We start from the raw sequence: 18,372 nt of genomic DNA, 5'->3' as shown, positions 1-18,372 counted from the left end.
GGAGGGGGGGGGACCCTCTTCCCTCCCTCCCCATCTGCCCCTACTCGCCCCCCCCCTCCACCGACGGCGTGGGGAGGGGGAGGGGTGAGCGCGGCGGCGGCGGTGGCCATGGCAACGTGGTCCCTGGGGGGACCCGGGGCGGGGGTGGGGGGAGGGGACACGCGCCCCGCCGGGCCGCACCTGCACGCGGGGAGGGGGTGGGGGATCACGCTCCCCGACGGCCCCCCTCCCCCTCCCCCTCCCCCTCCCCCCTCCCCCCTCACCTGCGCGCGCGCGCACTCGCTCCTGGCCCGGCGTCCAGGTCGCTCTCCCAACTTTCTCTACCTGAACTCCTTCCCGCACTCGGCTTTCCTCTCCCCCGACGCCGCCGCCGCCGCCGCCGCACCTGGCCCGGCCCACCTCCCCCCTCCCCCTCCCCTCCCCTCCCCCCTCCTCGCTCTTTCCTGGGACTCTCCTTCCGGTCCCCACCCCGGGCTGTGGGAGAAAGATCACGGGCTTTGGACCCGAGCGAGCGTTTGCGCCATCCACTCAACCTTGTAACCCGACACCTCGCGCCTGGCCTGGCCTGGCCCACCCCCCTTGCCACCCCCCCACCAGGGGGAGGTAAGCCCCCCCCCCCCCCCCCCCCCCCGCCTGTCCATCCACGGGGCGGCCCCAGTAAGGGGATGGGGGGGGGGGGTCGGTGGTTCACCTTCACTTACCTGGATCCACCCGCCCCACCGCGAGCCAAGCTGAGAAGTTTTGGGCAAGTCTGGACTCCCGCGCACGCGCACACAGGCCCGCACCCCGAGGTGGGTCGGTCGGTCGGTCGGTCTGTCGGATTGGTTTCCTGAAACCCATTTCATTTTGGGGCTTAGTGTGAGGCCTGTCGTGCACGGACCTGCCATCTCTGGGGGCTCCCCGGAACTGCCCATCCTGAGGACTTGTTTTGTGCCAATGTGGGGGGATGGGGTGGGGTGGGTGTTAGAGGCTTGAACTCAGGGCCTGGGCAGGCTCTGTCCCTTAGCATTATTATTATTATTATTATTATTATTATTATTATTATTTTCACTCAGGGCTGGTACTTTAACACTTGAGCCACAACTCCACTTCGGGCTTGTTTGCTGATTAACTGGGAGATACAAGGCTCAGGGACTTTCCTGTCCCCAGGCTGGATTTGAACTGTGACCCTCAAATCTCAGCCTCCTGAGTAGCTAGGACTACAGGTGTGAGGCACCGGAGTTCTCTTTTTTTTTTTTTTTTTTTTTTGCCTCGGCTCAACCTCAGGCAAGATCTGTCTCTTCACCATGATCACTCCAAGACTGAGCCTCAACTGGACCATGACCTTAAAAGTTAACACCATAGGGGCTGGGAATGTGGCCTAGTGGTAAAGTGCTCGCCTCATATGCATGAAGCCCTGGGTTCGAATCCTCAGCACCACATCTATAGAAAGAGCCGGAAGTGGCGCTGTGGCTCAAGTGGCTGAGCGCTTGAGCTAAAAGAAGCCAGGGACAGTGCTCAGGCCCCAGGACTGGCAACAAAAACAAAACAAATAAACAAAAGGTAATGCCATAATTACCACATCCCACCCCACCCCCGACCTCAAGTGTCTCAAATTCACCCTCCCCAAATCTCAGATCCCCTCCTTTCCTCCACCTCCCCTTCTAACAACTCAATCTAAAAATGCCCCGCCCTTTGACCAAGCACCATCACGGATGCCCACGAGGACACACACTTGAGCCCCTCTCTCCCCTTCACTAATCTTAGACCCTACAACTCCCCCACTCCCATTCTACATCTCAGCCACAACAGCCTGCTCTGACTCCCTTGTCTTGGGGTCTTGGTTCCTCTGACTTTCCAGTATGTGGATGACCGCCATTCTTGTGCAGTCAATCTCAACTCTCCAAGTCTCCTTGCTTGGATACACACCTGTCACGATCTACCTTAGTCCAGACAGGGGCTTAGATTCACCCCCACAACTCAGGTATTTCTCTTGTCCCAAGCCATTGGGGAACCAGGACCGGCCACAGGTTGGAATGACCAAGGCGCAGCGAGGTGCAGCACTGTTGGCGGCCTAGGGTGGAACACAGGGCTCTCAAGGGCGGAAAGCGCCTCGTGGGGAATGCTTTTGCTCCACGGGCACAAAGCTCCAGCGCAGAGCCTTATATGTAGCTGTGATGCATTCTGCAAGAGAGCCAGGCGCTGGTGTCACCCTAGCGACTCTGGAGGCTGAGATCTGAGGATCAAGGTTTGAAGCCAGCTCAGCAGTCAAGTCGGGGAGACTTATCTCCAATGAACCACCAGGAAACTGGAAGTGGCGCTGTGGCTCAAAGTGGTAGAGCACCAGCCGTGAGCAGAAAAGCTCAGGGATGGCGCTTAGGCCCTGAGTTCAAGCCCCAGGACCTACAAAAATAAAAACAAAAAGTAAATAATAGTGCAGGCTTCAGGAGTGAAATAAGAATCCAGCAGAGGTGAAAAAGGAACTAGAGGGGGTGATTGCTCCCAGTCTAGGCCCAGCCCTCGAGTCCCAGATCAAAGTGTTCAATGGACAAGACTCTGACCCAAGCTCTTTTAAGTAATACAAACTCTTTAAGGCTTTTTAATTGGACACGAACACAAAGTATAGACAATTAATATAAAAGAAGCATTACCTATAGAGCCAGGTATGTCTGTTGGTTGAGGCCACACAGAAAACAGACCCAAAGCTAAGGTCAAGTGCTTCTCAGGAGGCTGAGATCTGAGGATCAAAGTTCAAGGTCACTCAGAGTAGGAAAGTCAGTGACACTATTACCTTCAATGAACCACCAGAAAGCTGTAGCTCAAGAGACAGAGCGCTAGCCTGGAGCAAAAAAAGCCAAAGGACGGTGCTCAGGCCCTGAGATCATGCCGTAGTACCAGCACACACACAAAAAGAAAAGTCCATCTGGGTGCCGGTGCCTCCCGCCTGTCACCCCAGCTACTCAGGAGGCTGAGATCTGAGGATCGCGGTTCAAAGCCCAGCCCGGGCAGTAAAATCCGTGAGATTTATATCCCATGAATCACCAAAAAACCAGTAGTGGAGCTGCTGTGGCTTAAAGTGGTAGGGCACTAAGCCTTGAGCAAAAGAGCTCAGAGGCAGCACCCAGGCCCTGAGTTCAAGACCCATGACCAACACCCCCCCTCAAAAAAAAAACACACCCCCAAACAGAGAAAGTCCTATTTACCCGGAGGCCCTCTGGAAGTGGCTCCAGGGACTAGCTAGCCTTGAACAGCATGTAGAACACAGGGAGTGTGACCAAAAACGTCACGCAGGTGAGGGCAGTGCTGTAGAAGGTATTCCTGTTAACCTGGGCCTCTAGCTTCTGCTCCATGTTAGACAAGGCCAGAATCACGCTCCCTTGCTCAAGCAAAGGGCTGGACAGAGCCCCATCTACTGGCTCCCCCAGGCCTGGGTGTGTAGTAGCCTTAACAAGTTGCACCACCCCAGCCATTTGGCTACAAGTCTTTTCCAGGCCATCAATCTGTTCTCGTAAACCCTCAAGACAGGATTGGACCTGCCGGGAGTGACTGAGCTGTTCTTTCACGGCGGCTGAAAAGACATCTGTGTCTCCGTCTCTCCTGGGGCTGCCCGTTGGTGACCCCGAACCCTGGCCCTTCCCAGCATGCACCAGGCCCCTCAGGTCCATCATGAGGTCCTGGAGATCCTTTTGCTGGAGGGAGTAGCTAGATGCTTGTTCACGGATGGCCTCCTGTAGGTTCACGGGGCCTTTCTGGGCCTCTAGGAGTAAGGCCTTCAGTTCCTGCAGCCGGACACGGTTCACGTAGGTCGAACCAGCCACACCAATTAGGGCTCCCAGGACTGACCCGATGAGGGACCAGTTCTTGGTCCTCTCCGCCCTTGTGCGTTCCTTCTCGTGACTCTCCCGCACGGCGGCTGAGAAGAGGGAGAACTTCTCCCGCTCAGAGTCCTCGGCACGCAGGTAGGCTGTGCGCAGCCTCTTCTCTTCCTGTGGAAGCAAAGCACCGTCGGTCACACGAGCACACAAGAGCAAGGGGCAGGGCGCTCGCAACTCACCCCAGCTACTCAGGAGGCTGAGATCTGAGGATCGTGGTTCAAAGCCAGCCCGGGCAGGAACAGTCTGTGACAACCTTATCTCTCTAATGAACTATCCAAAAAGCCAGAAGTGGCGCTGTGCCTCAAATAGTAGAGCACTAACCTTGAGCAAAAGCAACTCAGGGTCCTGAGTTCAAGGTCCAAAACTGGCAGAAAGGAAAGGAGGGAGGGAAGGAGAAAACGAGGAAGAGAAAGACATGGAAAGGGGAAAAAAAACAAAAGGAGGGAGGGGGCTGGGAATGTGGCCTAGTGGTGGGAGAGCTCGCCTCATACACATGAAGCCCTGGGTTCAATTCCTCAGCACCACATATATAGAAAATGACCAGAAGAGGCGCTGTGGCTCAAGTGGCAGAGTGCTAGCCTTGAGCAAAAAGAAGCCAGGGACAGTGCTCAGGCCCTGAGTTCAAGGCCCTGGACTGGCCAAAGGAAAAAAAAATAAAAAGAAGAAAGAAAGGAGGGAGGGAGGGAGGGAGGGAGGGAGGGAGGGAGGGAGGGAGGGAGGGAGGGAGGGAGGGGGGGAAGAAGAAAGCTGAAGGAAGAAGAAAGATGGTGCTGATGGCTCATGCATACAATCCTAACTCCTCAGGAGGCTGAGATCTGAGAATCAGGGTTCAAAGCCAGACCAGGCAGGAAAGTCCACGAGACTCTTATCTCCAATTGAACCACCAGAAAACAGGAAGTGGTGCTGTGGCTCAAAGTGGTAGAGCGCTAGCCTTGAGCACAGCACATCGCCCAGGTCCTGAGTTGAAGCCCTACTACCAGCACCAAAAAAAAAAAGACAGAGAAGGAGAGAGGAAGGGAGGGAAGGAGGGAAGGAAGGAAGGAACCTAGCACTGATCCTTCCCCCCCCCCTTTCCCGGAGGACAGTGCTAGCCTGTCCAGTCCAACACACAGGAAGAAGCAGGTGGACTGGGATCCCTGGCTTTGCCCGGGACCTTCCGGGTCGCCTCTTCACCAGGCCTCTTTGTCACAGAAGATGATCAGGGCCCTGCCGCAGTGTGCCGGGGCGAGCAAGACCTACCTGCAGCATCCTGTGTTCCAGGGTGGCGAGCTCCAGGTACTGGCTGTCCTCCCTGGAGACGCGGTCCAAGCGGGCCCTCACCTCTTTCAGCTTGGTCTGCTGAACTTCCAGAGCTTCCCGAGCCTCTCGGACGAGGCCTCGGGCCACCATGAACACTTTCTCTGCCTGCGGAGAGAACAGCGGATGCCATCAGCCCCTTCTCTCAGCTTCATGGCCAACAGGGCGGTGGGCTAGGAGGGCACCGGGGTCAGGAGCCGGTGGCTCACACCTGTCATCCTAGCTACTCAAGAGGCTGAGATCTGAGGATGGGGGGGGGGGGTGTTCGAGGCCAGCCTGGGGGATGGAAAATCCAATGTGACTCATATCACCAGTGAACGACAAAAAAGCCAGAAATGGTGGCACTGGGGTACAAGTGGGAGAATGCTAGCCTTGAGCACAAAAGCTCAGGGACAGTGCTCAGGCCCAGAGTTCAAGCCCCAGGGTCACACCCCCCCCACATTAAAAAAAAAGGGTGGGCCCCACTGGGATTTTAGCTGTAAAGGTAGAACCGGTCCTCAGGAAGTTAATCCTGGTTTACTCAGCAGTGCTTAAAAATGCAGCCCCAGGCCACACCCTGTCTGAAGCTGTGGAATTTATCCTCTCAGGCGGAAATAACATGCCCCTGAGAAACTTGCACGCTGCTAACAATGCACATTACCAAGATCCACTCTTCCCAAGCTGGCTCTTCTCAGAAAGAAACCCCAGCGAGGCCCGGTCGACACCCCCAGCAACAGCACTGCTAGCTATGTCTGTCATCCTAGCTACTCTTGGAGGCTGAGATCTGAGGACTAAAGTTCAAAGCCAGCCTAGGTGGGAAAGTCTGTGAGACTCTGATCTCCAGTTAACCAGCAAAAAGCTTGGAAAGGGAGCTGTAGCTCAAATGGCAAGAGGGGTAGCCTTGAACAGGAAATCTAAAGGACAGTGTCTTGGGCCCCGAGTTCAAGCCCCAGGATGGGAAGGGAGGGAAGGAGAGAAAAGCAAATCTGACAGGGGGTCTGTAGACTACATAGCTAATGACCCGTTTCTGGGAGCTGACAGGCCACATGTCCCCAATCAGAGGCCGTGTTGTTGTCTTGTCGTTCACATCCTCACCTCGGTCACATTTCCCTGGGCGTCTCGCACCTCATTAAGTCCAACAAACTCTTCATATCGGTCCCACCACGTCTTGGCAGTGGAGGCTGCTTTCTGCTGAATGCTGTGCCCCAGGGCCTTGCCGAGTGCTGGCAGGCGGTGAGACAGGCGGAGGGCCGCCACCTCTTCAGATCGCTTCTCTCCAGGCTGGCTGGAGCCTGAGCTGCAGAGACTCCGGATCAGAAAGAGATCCCTTCCCAGGAGGCTTCTCCGTGCCAATGTGTGGGGCGCACTCGCCATCTGCTGCATGGCAAACACGGGGCTGCACCCCATCATCAGGAGATCTGGGGGGGGGGGAAGAGAGGGACGTCACACAGGTCAGCTCCTAGCTGAGAAACAAAGGGTGAATAATTGCCCCTGAAGTCATCTAAATCAGCTGAACTCAGACACAAGAGCTCCTGGTGCAAGAGGTTGTCCTCTGGACAATACACATTGGGACATTATGCCTCCCTCTTCCTGCCATGACATCATATAAACCGGACCCCTCCTATCTCTCCCTATACCCCTCAGGTCTCTTTGATAGAACCTGAATGAGAATCAGATGACCAGTCTTTTGATAATGTCAAAGTTCTCGAACTTCCGTTGTGTCCATGTTGACAAGGTCCCACAGACTCCCAAAGGCTCTCTGTGAATTGGTGGGACTGAGGGTGATACAGGAAGTTTAAGAACCTAAGTCACTTTTGGGGGGGGGGGGGGGTTGAACTCAGGGTCTGGGCACTGTCCCTGAGCCTCTCTGTGCTCAAGGCTAGCGCTCTAGCACTTGAGCCACAGCACCACTTCTGGTTTTTTCTGAGTAGTTTATTGGAGATGAGTCTCATGGACTTTCCTGCCCAGGCTGGCTTTGAACTGTGATCTTCAGATCTCAGCCTCCTGAGTGGCTAGGATGACAGGCGTGAGCCACTAGTGCCAGTTTCAGGTCATTTCTCTAAAAGACTCTCACGTGCAACTTCCTTGCACTCCCCAGTGAGGACACACATCCTCAATATCGCAAGATAGAAAACTCGAAGCTGTCTTTTAAAAAGGTAATTCCAGGGCAAAGGATAAAAGCTGCCTTCCACAGCGAAGAGCTCTTCTCATGTTCACTTCAGCCCTTCAACCTGCCCTTCCAGATGATGAAGTCCCAGTCTTCTAGATACTTCTTCCTCCCCAGCCTCATGCCTGCACAGCAAGTCAAGCTTCTTAGTTCTTTTCCTTTGGGCCCTACTGACGTCTACTTTCCCCGATCCGAACAGCGCAGGAAGTATCGAGAGTGAGGCCTTGCCACAGCTCAAGAACAGAATGACTCTGAAGACCCCAAAGAGGGGACCAGGTTACCCAGATTGCCAGGAAAATCTGGGTGCCTTTCTCTGGCCCAAAACAAACAGCTCCAAGTTCTGAAGTCCTGATTTGGGTGTCAGGGCGACACCTGGTGGCCGACTTTAGTAGGCCACAGGGAGTAAAGCAAGAAAGAGATGGGGACCAGAAAGGAAGGCGTGCCAGGTGCAGAGGGGCGAAGGGGCTAGGAGAGGGTGATGGAGAACACAGCCCAGCCTCCGCCTTCTCATTGGTGGAGAAGCTCAGACCCTTTGAAACACAAAGCAGGGTGGGTAGAGAGAGACAGGTGCCTTCTGGGTCGGTCCAGGCAGCCGGACACCTGAGGCTCACACATGTAATCCTGGCTACTCAGGAGGCTGAGATCTGAAGACCTCAGTTCAAAGTCATCCCCCGTAGACAAATCTGAGATTCTTGCTCGGCATTGATGGCTCACACCATAATTGTAGCTACTCAGGAGGCTGAGATCTGAGGATCTAGTTTCAAAGCCGGCAGGAAATTCCATGCTATTCTTTTTGTTGTTGGTGGTGGTGGTGGGGCTTGAACCAGGGGCCTAAGTGCTGTCGCTGAGCTTTTGCGCTCAAGACTAGCACTCTAAACTAGGCAGCCATATGCAGAAAACTCAAAGTAGACCCAAGCCTATCACCATGCACCAAGATCAACTCAAAATGGATCAAGGACCTCAATATCAGACCTGAATCCTTGAAACTACTGAAGGACAGAGTAGGAAAGACACTAGAACTTATAGGCACAGGAAGCAACTTCCTGAATAGAGTCCCAGGGGCACAACAAATAGGGGAAAGACTCGGCAAATGGGACTACTACAAATTAAAAAGTTTCTGCACAGCTAAGGACATAGCCACCAAAATAGAAAGACAGCCAATGATATGAGAAAGGATATTTACCAGCACAGCAACAGACAAAGGCCTGATATCTGTCATCTACAGAGAACTCAAAAAACTAAGCCCCTCCAAGCCCAATAAACCTATTAGGAAATGGGCAAAAGAGCTAAAGAGAGACTTCACAAGAGAAGATATAAAAATGGCAAAGAAACACATGAGGAAATGCTCAACATCCCTGGTAGTAAAGGAAATGCCAATAAAAACAACCTTGAGATACCACCTCACCCCAGTTAGAATGGCCTATACTCTGAACTCAGGAAACAACAAATGCTGGAGGGGGTGCGGGGAAAGAGGAACCCTTCTCCATTGTTGGTGGGAGTGCAAATTAGTACAACCACTTTGGAGAACAGAAAGGAGGTTTCTCAAAAAGCTCAATATAGACCTACCCTATGACCCAGCCATACCACTCCTAGGCATCTATCCTAAACAGCAAACCCCAAGATATCAAAAAGACATTTGTAGGGGGCTGGGGATATAGCCTAGTGGCAAGAGTGCCTGCCTCGGATTCACGAGGCCCTAGGTTCGATTCCCCAGCACCACATATACAGAAAACGGCCAGAAGCGGCGCTGTGGCTCAAGTGGCAGAGTGCTAGCCTTGAGTGGGAAGAAGCCAGGGACAGTGCTCAGGCCCTGAGTCCAAGGCCCAGGACTGGCAAAAAAAAAAAAAAAAAAAAAAAGACATTTGTACTTCCATGTTTATCGCGGCACAATTCACAATAGCCAAAATATGGAAACAACCCAGATGCCCCTCCACAGACGAATGGATCCAAAAAATATGGTACTTATACACAATGGAATACTACATAGCGATTAGGAATGGTGAAATATTGTTATTCGCAGGGAAATGGTCAGAACTCGAACAAATAATGTTGAGCGAGACAAGCCTAGAACACAGAAAACAAAGGGCCATGATCTCCCTGATATATGACTGTTAACAAAGGGAGACGGAGAGACAGTAGAGACCAAGTCTGTGAATACTGCATATGTTCTTGATACATTGTATATTGTATATATGTCTACCTGACCTAGAGAAGGGATAGAAAAACAGGATGTAAGATATCACAAGAAATGTACACACTGCCCTACTATGTAACTGTACCCTTTTTGCACAACACCTTGTAAAAAAATTTGTGTTCAATTAGTAAACAAACAAACACAAAAAAAAGACTAGGGGGCTGGGGATATGGCCTAGTGGCAAGAGAGCTTGTCTCCTATACATGAGGCCCTGGGTTCAATTCCCCAGCACCACATATACAGAAAACGGCCAGAAGGGGCGCTGTGGCTCAGGTGGCAGAGTGCTAGCCTTGAGCGGGAAGAAGCTAGGGACAGTGCTCAGGCCCTGAGTCCAAGGCCCAGGACTGGCCAAAAAAAAAAAAAAAAAAAGACTAGCACTCTACCACTCTGAGCCACAGCCACTTCTGGTTTTCTGGTGGTTCACTGGAGGTAAGAGTTTCACAGACTTTTCCTGACCAGGCTGGCTTTGAACCACAATCCTTACATCTCAGCCCCTTGGATAGCTAGGATGACAAGTTTGAGTCACTGGTGCCTGGCTCCATGATAGTATCTCCAATTAACCAACAGAAAGCTGAGAGTGGAGGTGTGGCTCAAGCTGTAGAGTGCTAACCTTGAACAAAAAAGCTCAGGCAGGGACAGTGCCCGGTCAGACCCTGAGTTCAAGCCCCAGAACTTTTTCTCCTCATTCCCCCCTCCCATCCCACAAATATACTGAAAGAATAAACGATTTGTAAAGAGTTGCACCCCGATTATTATTACTATTATTTATTTATTGTTTTGCCAGTCCTGGGGCTTGGGACTCAGGGCCTGGGCGCTGTCCCTGGCTTCTCAAGGCTAGCACCCTACCTCGAGCTGTGCACAGCGCCACTTCCAGCTCTTTCGCTGTCTGTGGTGCTGAGGACTCGAACCCAGGGCTTCGTGCGTGCTAGGCGAGCGCTCTACCGCTGAGCCACCTTCCCAGCCCCCGGGTTCTTTTTGCAAAGCCCCAACTTCTGCTGGGTGTAGTGGGCCCCATCTGTCACTCCGGCATTCTGGAGGCCGAGGCAGGAAGACTGTGAGTCCGGGGGCAACCTGGGGGGAGGGGGGGGCTCCACGGTTAAGTCCCAAACCAGGCTGGGGCACAGAACGGAACCCTGCCTGTAACAAAACAAAATCTGCCTTCCGGTGGTTTCCGAAGTCCCTGGGCCTGGGGTTTGACCCGTACCCCCGGCCCCCTTCCCCCTCCAGGGTGACCCTCAGTCCCCCCCCCCCCCCCAGGACGGCAGCTCTGCGCCTGCCCTCTCCTCCCCGTGCTCCCGCGGGCTCGCTCCGGGCCGGCCGCCCCTCCCTCCCGCCCACCCGCCCGCCGCACCCGCTCGCCCCGCGAGACGAACGATCCTCGTACCTGGGGCTCCGGGCCCCGCGCCGCCGCTCCAGCTGGAGGAGGCCGGATCCGGCGTCTCCTTCCCACGGAGCCGACCTCTGACCCCCTGAGCGCCCGCCCACCCTCCCGGCCTCTCCCGGGAAGCTCCTCCCTCTGGTGGAAGGGCGACTTCCGGCGCGGGAGCCAATCCGCGGGCCCGCCTCGAGCGAGCCGAGCCGCGGGGCGCCCCGCTTCCGGTTTCGGGTCGGGGTCTGGGCGAAGGCGCGGCTGGCATCATGTCCGGCCGCGAAGGTGAGTGTTTCTGCGCGGCGGGGCTGGGCGGGCGGGACCGGGGCGCGGGGCGCGGGGCCGGGCTGAGCCCCGCTCGTGTCGCCCGCAGGTGGCAAGAAGAAGCCCCTGAAGCAGCCCAAGAAGCAGGCCAAGGAGATGGACGAGGTGAGGCCGGGGCCCGGGGAGGCGCCTGGGGCCCCGAGGGAAGGGAAGGGGGACCTGGGGGACCCGGCCCGGTGTGAGCGTGTTCCGCCCCCCCCTCCCCTAGGAAGACAAGGCCTTCAAGCAGAAACAGAAAGAGGAGCAGAAGAAACTCGAGGAGCTGAAAGCCAAGGCCGCGGGAAAGGGACCCCTGGGTAAGTTGAGGGGCCTCGGGCCGGGCGCCCCGTGATCTCAGCCCTGGGCCCAGGTAATGGGAGCCCCGGCAGCCTGGGGTTTCCATTCCGGCAGACACACACACGGAAACGCGGGAAGTGATCCCCAGGTTTGCGTGGCGGCCACAATTTCTTACCCTGGATTTGCAATTTACTGCTTCTGTTGCTTAGAACCTTGCTTGATTTTCAATTTAATGCTTTTCCGTATTGTGTTGTAATAAATAACTTTTTTTTCCCTCTCCTCTTGAGTCACTTGTGGGTGTGTCTTGACTAGAAGATAAGTCCAGGCTCCTTGGCATGTACTACTGCTCCTTGTACTTTTCAGACCTGAACCCCTCCCCCAACACACAAATTATTTTGTATCTTTTCCTTGATATAAGAGTTACATTTTCAAAGACTTTCTGGCTCAGCAGTCCTTTTTTTCTTTTTCTGCCAGTCCTGGGTCTTGAACTCAGGGCCTGGCCACTGTCCCTGAGCTTCTTTTGCTAGCACTCTACCACTTGAGCCACAGCGAAACTTCTGGCTTTTTCTGTTTATGCGCTGCGGGAAGTGCAGGCCCTAAGTTCAAGCCCCAGGACTGACACACACACACACAAATGCGAATGCACAAGTTTTGTGTAAAATTGTATTGTTACCTTCAGGCTCTGGGTATGCAGTTTGGGTTTAGAGTTGGATCCCATCCACAAGATAATTTCATTCAACATATGCAAAGATCTCAAAATCTAACATACTTCTGTACCCCAGCATTTCAAAGGAGGAAGACTTAACCAGTACTGTTTGAGCACATCCTTTTTGCTTTTTTTTCTTAGTAATGCATCCTGGGATGCCTTCAAACTCCTAATCCTCTTACTTCAGTCTCAAGTCTGGGATTACAGGCATAAGACACCATGACCAGCTTATTTATGTTTGCCAGTCCTGGGGCTTGGGCTCTGGGCCTGAGCACTGTCCCTGGCTTGTTTTTGCTCAAGGCTAGCACTCTACCTCTTGAGCCACAGCTCCTTTTCCAGCTTTTTTTGTTTATGGGGTGCTGAGGAATCAAACCCAGGACTTCATGCATGCTAGGCAAGCACTCTACCACTAAGCTACATTCCCAGCCCCTCTTTATTCTTATATTTGAAATAATTAACTGCACAACGGTTCCTTAACTTACCTGCTGGGTGCCAAATGTATTGCCATTCGTGAATTTGGGTAAAATAAAGGCACTGGGTAAATCAGACCCCAAGAACAAAATACGGGATATAGGTAGTGTGGTATGGCAATTAGGAGTATATACCAGATTCTGGACTGGTGGCATATTCCTGTTAATCTAGCTCTAAGGGAACAGAGGCAGGAGGATCATGAATTTGAAGCCAACTGGGGGCGACACAGCAAGAACTTGTCTCCCCCCCCCAAAAAAAATATATCAAGCCACTCATATTAGAATCCTAGCTTCAGGGCTGGGAATATGGCCTAGTGACAAGAGTGCTTGCCTTTTATACATGAAGCCATGGGTTCAATTCCTCAGTACCACATATATAGAAAAGGCCAGAAGTGGTGCTGTGGCTCAAGTGGGAGAGTGCTAGCCTTGAGTAAAAAGAAGCCAGGGACAGTGCTCAGGCCCCTGAGTTCAAGTCCCAGGACTGGCAAAAAACAAAAAACCAGGGGCTGGGGATATGGCCTAGTGGCAAGAGTGCTTGCCTCCTATACATGAGGCCCTGGGTTCAATTCCCCAGCACCACATATACAGAAAATGGCCAGAAGTGGCGCTGTGGCTCAGGTAGCAGAGTGCTAGCCTTGAGCAAAAAGAAGCCAGGGACAGTGCTCAGGCCCTGAGTCCAAGGCCCAGGACTGGCCAAAAAAAAAAAAAACCCACCAGAATCCTAGCTTCAGCACAAGCTAGCTTGTAACCCTAAATAACACTAAACACAAAAGCTTATCTGCGCAAAGTGGGTTCTGGGGCCGAAAGATGAATCAGCTGTCAAGTACACAATAGTACAGATACAAAACAGTACATAGCCATTGCTTGTTTCTGTACGAACTATATCTTTTTTTTACAACCAGGCACCAATGGCTCCCACCTATAAACCTGCTTCTCAGGAGACTGAGACCTGGAGAATTGTTGTTTGAAGCCAGCCATAGCAGAAGAGTCAGACTCCCTAATTAGAATTCTTTTCTTCCTTCTGCAGCCACAGGTGGAATTAAGAAATCTGGCAAAAAGTAAGCTGTTCCTTGTTCCTGAGATGATGGTGACCCTTGATTCCATTCCCACGAAGCATCTGGATTTCCTGTCGTAACATCTCTGCCACCTAGAGGTAGAATGAAGTTTTTGGCTAGGACTCTGAACATTAAGAACAACCTTTTAAGACAAAAAAAACCCCAACAATCCTACAGTGGCTCAGTCTATAGTTTGTCAGCCATTCCTACCTCAGCTGTAAATTGAAAGTAAACCCAGCCTAGGTTTCTGCCAGAGTCTGCTCTTTGTTCTACTCTTGCATTCTGTATCATCTTGAAATTAAACCAACTCATTTAAAAGGCCACCATTCTTGTGTTTGTTGTGTATCCAGTGGCTTACGTTACCTAGGTCTAGTGAAACATTTTATACTTCGGAAAAGGAAAAAAAAACAACTTTTTAGATTACCAAGCTCCCCTGTATTTTTTTGTTGAGTTAGTCATCAGTCCACATAAGGAGTTGGCTGTGTGCAGATGTTCCAGCTAACAGCTCATACTGTCAACTGTTCTAGCAGGAGATGTATACACACACACACACACACACACACACACACACACACACACGGCTTGTTCTGTGAAGGGTAGAAAGAAAATGGGAGCCAGGCACCAGTGGCTCGCGCCTGTAATCCTAGCTACACAGGAGGCTGAGATCAGAGTGAGAATCACAGTTCAAAGCCAGCCCCAGAGGAACATCTGTGAGACTCTTGTCTCCAGTTAACCACTCAAAAACCAGAAGTGGTGCTGTGGCTCAAGCAGTAGAGTGCTAGCCTTGAGCACAAAGAGGCTCAAGGACAGTGTCCAGGCCCTGAGTTCAAGCCCCACAACCAATCAAAAAAAGAAAATGGGAAGGGAGAGAGTCCAAAAGTCTCTAAGAACCAGACATGGATTCTCATGTCTTATATCCCACATTCACTCAGTCAGCAAAATCTGGCCTCTATTGCTTTCCATACCATTCCTCGGGTCTGATTATAAAACTTCACCTAGATTGTACTATCACCTTCAGTTTTGCCTTGCTACTTCCACCCTGTTCCACTCGAAACCCAGAGTGAAGAGGACTCACAAGCCAGCCATCAGGAGAGTGGAGATGGGATTTTGGTATGAGTCCAACCCAGGCAAAAGTTGGCAGTACCCACTTCAAAAAGATGGGCTGGGAAGGTGGCTTAGTGGTAGAGTGCTTGCCTAGCATGCATGAAGCCCTGGGTTGGATTCTTCATACAAACAGAAAAAGCTGGAAGTGGCGCTGCAGCTCAAGTGGTAGAGTGTTAGCCTTGAGCAAAAAGAAGCCAGGGACAGTGCTCAGGCCCTGAGTTCAAGCCCCAGGACTGGCAAAAAAAGATAGATAGATAGATGTTGTGGTGCACACCTCTAATCCCAGCTACGAGAAAGATTGTGGTTTCTTGATGTGGTTTCAGGCAGTTAGCTTGACAGGAAAAACCAAAAGGGCTTGGCAGGGCTCAAGTGGCAGAGCACAGAGGCCCTTAAGTTCAACTGCCAGGACAGTGCATAGAAAGGGTGGTGATCTTAGAGTAAAAGCCAAAAATGTTAAGATGACTCATGATGCCCTAGGCGATTGGCCACCAATCCTTTCCCTCTGATCTTTACTATTTGTCCTCAAATCCATCTTCAGCCATAGTGACCTGAATTTCAAAGCTGCTTTGCTTCCTTCTGCCTGTAAGTATCCCAGATACTGGACACATCTTCCTTCTGAGAAATGGAAATCCAAACACCACAGTAGTGAGTTCTTCCCTCATTGCTAGAAAGAGGTGGTTCCAGTTTGGCCAAGGTTTTGTTGTTGGTTTTCCTCCCAACCCTTTTGACTACAATGTAAACTTTAGGAGAATAGAAACCACAGATTTATTGACAATAAAGACCTGGCAGGCACTAATCTTCCCATTTCCCCTTCATGCTGTTGATACAATGATACAATTATGAGAATAATTGTATATAAGGATTTTTCCCCCTGAAGATGTATCTTTAGTAAAAAGCTCTAGAAGCAGTGTGGTAGTTCAAGGCCTGAAATCCCACCTCTGGGAGGTTAGGACTGGAGGATAATTAGTTTGAGAACAGCCTGTACTGAACATAATGGGGGGGGGGGGCGGTAATGTGTGGGAGTGGTATCATTCTGAGATTGCTAAACCAAAACAACAAAAAAAAGTTTAAAATAGTTTGAAACAAACTGGGCAAAGGTGGCTCACACCTGTAATCCTAGCTACTCAGGAGGCTGAGATCTGAAGATCACAGTTGGAAGTCAGCTGGGGGCAGGAAAGTTATCACCGACTACCAAAAAGCCAGAAGTGGAGGTGTGGCTCAAATAGTAGAACATCAGTCTTGAGACCAAAAAAAAATTTTTTAAAAAGCAAGTAACCCAGTACTGGCACAAAAACCTTGGCTTAAGCATTCAGCATTTGGACATTGCTTCAAAAATCTAAAAGAGATGCCATTTAATGCTTTAACAAACATTCATAGAACACTGACCAGAGGGAAGAGGAGAAAAGAATAATCACAGGCTGTTTGACACTGAGCTCCCTCCAACAATACTCTATGCTGCTAACGATTCCAATTGCCACTGCTGCTTAATAAAATAATGGCAAACGCCCAATGGCACAATGGCAGTTCAACCCCCTGCCTTTCCCTTTGCTATATAGATAACTTCTACCCGGCAATTTGTGTTTAGTTCTTGTGTGAGTAGCTCCATTCGCCAGCCTCCTGCTCTTGTAACTCCAACTGAACCTTGTAGGAGGGCTGGGAATGTGGCTTAGTGGTAGAGAGCTTGCCTAGCACGCGTGAAAACCTGGGTTCAATTCCTCAGTATCACATACACAGAAAAAGCTGGAAGTGGTAGAGCGCCAGCCTTGCGCAAAAAGAAGTTCAGGGACAGTGCCCAGGCCCCTGAGTCCCCTGAGGTCAAGCCCCAGGACTGGCAAAAAACAAAAAACAAATAAAAAAAAAAACAAAAACAAGAAGAATAAAGGATAGGAAAAATCCAGGTGGCCTTCCTAGACCTCCTGAGCCCTATTCATATTGGGACAAAAGAAAACAAAAATAATCCTACACTCAGAAGAATAAACGAAATGAATGTAAACAGTCCAAGCCAGTTTCCCTCGCTCAAACACCCACAACACAGACACCACCATTCTGCAGAATCGCTCTCCTTGGATCTGAAACATTCCCTAGTCTGGAAGATTCCTGCCCACAACACATACAATCATGTGATGATGGTTGGGGTCTGAGGAATGACGGGTCACGAGAATCTAAACCACTAGCCAGACGCGGGTACTTGGGGGGAGGAACTGAGATCTTAGGATCGCAGTTCAAAGCCAGCTTGGGAAATAAAGCCAGTGACACTTATCTACAAAGATTAAAAAAAGGGGCTGGGGGTACTTATACACAATGGAATACTACATAGCGACTAGGAATGGTGAAATATTGTTATTCACAGGGAAATGGTCAGAACTCAAATAATGTTGAGCGAGACAAGCCTAGAACACAGAAAACAAAGGGGCATGATATCTCCCTGATATATGACTGTTAACAAAGGGAGACGGAGAGACAGTAGAGACCAAGTCTGAAACAAAAACTGCTTGTCAAATAGTATTCCCCACAGGATTGGGGCAGCGACCCAACAGTATGTAACTAAAACCAAACAATTACTCAACATATAAAGGTCAAAAATTGACCTCTCAGGGGAATACAATAGCTCAAAAGCTAGGTATGTACGTTCATATTAGACTACTGTCGACATATGGTCTAATATCGACATTACATTTAAAGCCCTAGGCGAACTTTCTTGGGCGTGGCCACGTGGCTACTGTATATGTTCTTGATACATTGTATATTGTATATATGTCTACCTGACCTAGAGAAGAGATAGGAAAACAGGACGTAAGATATCACAAGAAATGTACACACTGCCCTACTATGTAACTGTACCCTTTTACCCTTTTTGCACAACACCTTGTCAAAAAATTTGTGTCCAATTAACATTAAAAAAAGGGGGGGGGGGCTGGGGATATAGCCTAGTGGCAAGAGTGCCTGCCTCGGATACACGAGGCCCTAGGTTCGATTCCCCAGCACCACATATACGGAAAATGGCCAGAAGTGGCGCTGTGGCTCAAGTGGTAGAGTGCTAGCCTTGAGCAAAAAGAAGCCAGGGACAGCGCTCAGGCCCTGAGTCCAAGGCCCAGGACTGGCAAAAAAAAAAAAAAAAGACTAAAAAAAATAAAGTGGAGCTGTGGCTCAAGTGGTAAAGTGCTAGCCTAGAGCGAGGACGCACGCGCGCGCGCACACACACACACACACACACACACAGCTCAGAGACAGCACGCAGACCCCGAGTTCAAGCTCCAGGGCCTGCACGAAGCAAAACAAGACAAGACCAAAACATAAACCCTGAGTGCTGCAGGCCTGGCTGAATTCAAGCCGAGTCTTTGCAAAGACCCAGGGAGTGGGGGAGGGGGGGATGGAGGGGAAGGGGGAGGGGGAGGGACTGCCCCTCCGCGGCTCTGTACTCCACCTGAGTGCCACAAAAGGGGCTCGAAGCCTCGGTGGATCCAAATAATCCCGAAAATATCGCCCTGAGTTCCCCCGCCGCTGCTTCAAACCATAGCGAAACCTCAACATGGTCAACACAAACACAAACCACCTCAGAAGCGTCCGCAGCCAACCGC

At 51.4% G+C, this 18,372-nt stretch overlaps 1 protein-coding gene and 2 long non-coding RNA genes across 4 annotated transcripts; 2 read left to right on the top strand and 1 right to left on the bottom strand.

The window, feature by feature from the left end:
- The first annotated feature begins 725 nt into the window (after positions 1 to 725).
- LOC125342408 lies at positions 726 to 10,792 on the top strand. Its single transcript, XR_007209219.1, has 4 exons — positions 726 to 791; positions 5,046 to 5,129; positions 6,774 to 6,898; positions 10,748 to 10,792. It is a non-coding gene; the product is annotated as an uncharacterized LOC125342408 (long non-coding RNA).
- On the bottom strand, positions 2,884 to 18,356 carry Ccdc51 (coiled-coil domain containing 51). Of its 2 annotated transcripts, none has more exons than XM_048334543.1 (4): positions 18,219 to 18,356; positions 6,225 to 6,547; positions 5,094 to 5,258; positions 2,884 to 3,965 (listed from the first exon to the last, which is right to left on the bottom strand). In XM_048334543.1, exons 2-4 carry the CDS (start codon positions 6,537 to 6,539, stop codon positions 3,213 to 3,215), a joined length of 1,233 nt encoding a protein of 410 aa, XP_048190500.1. In that variant the 5' UTR covers positions 6,540 to 6,547; positions 18,219 to 18,356; the 3' UTR covers positions 2,884 to 3,212. The 2 variants fall into 2 exon arrangements, with proteins under 2 accessions (XP_048190500.1, XP_048190499.1); XM_048334542.1 differs by lacking the exon at positions 18,219 to 18,356 and adding an exon at positions 10,875 to 11,133.
- LOC125342407 lies at positions 11,004 to 14,013 on the top strand. Its single transcript, XR_007209218.1, has 4 exons — positions 11,004 to 11,144; positions 11,233 to 11,288; positions 11,392 to 11,479; positions 13,663 to 14,013. It is a non-coding gene; the product is annotated as an uncharacterized LOC125342407 (long non-coding RNA).
- Positions 18,357 to 18,372: the final 16 nt, after the last annotated feature.

The sequence above is a fragment of the Perognathus longimembris genome, chromosome 26 (assembly GCF_023159225.1).
Source record: "Perognathus longimembris pacificus isolate PPM17 chromosome 26, ASM2315922v1, whole genome shotgun sequence".
NCBI lineage: Eukaryota > Metazoa > Chordata > Mammalia > Rodentia > Heteromyidae > Perognathus > Perognathus longimembris.
The sequence above is the reverse complement of the archived record's forward strand: the minus strand, read 5'-3'. Positions and strand labels throughout refer to the sequence as shown.

Coding starts and splice junctions, on each gene's coding strand:
- Ccdc51 (XM_048334542.1), bottom strand. CDS start 11,130: ATGATGCCAGCCGCGCCTTCGCCCAGACCCCGACCCGAAACCGGAAGC. Junction 5,259..6,224: donor CCCAGGGAAATGTGACCGAG/GTGAGGATGTGA, acceptor TTCTCTCCGCAG/GCAGAGAAAGTGTTCATGGT. Junction 3,966..5,093: donor TGGAACACAGGATGCTGCAG/GTAGGTCTTGCT, acceptor TTGCTTCCACAG/GAAGAGAAGAGGCTGCGCAC.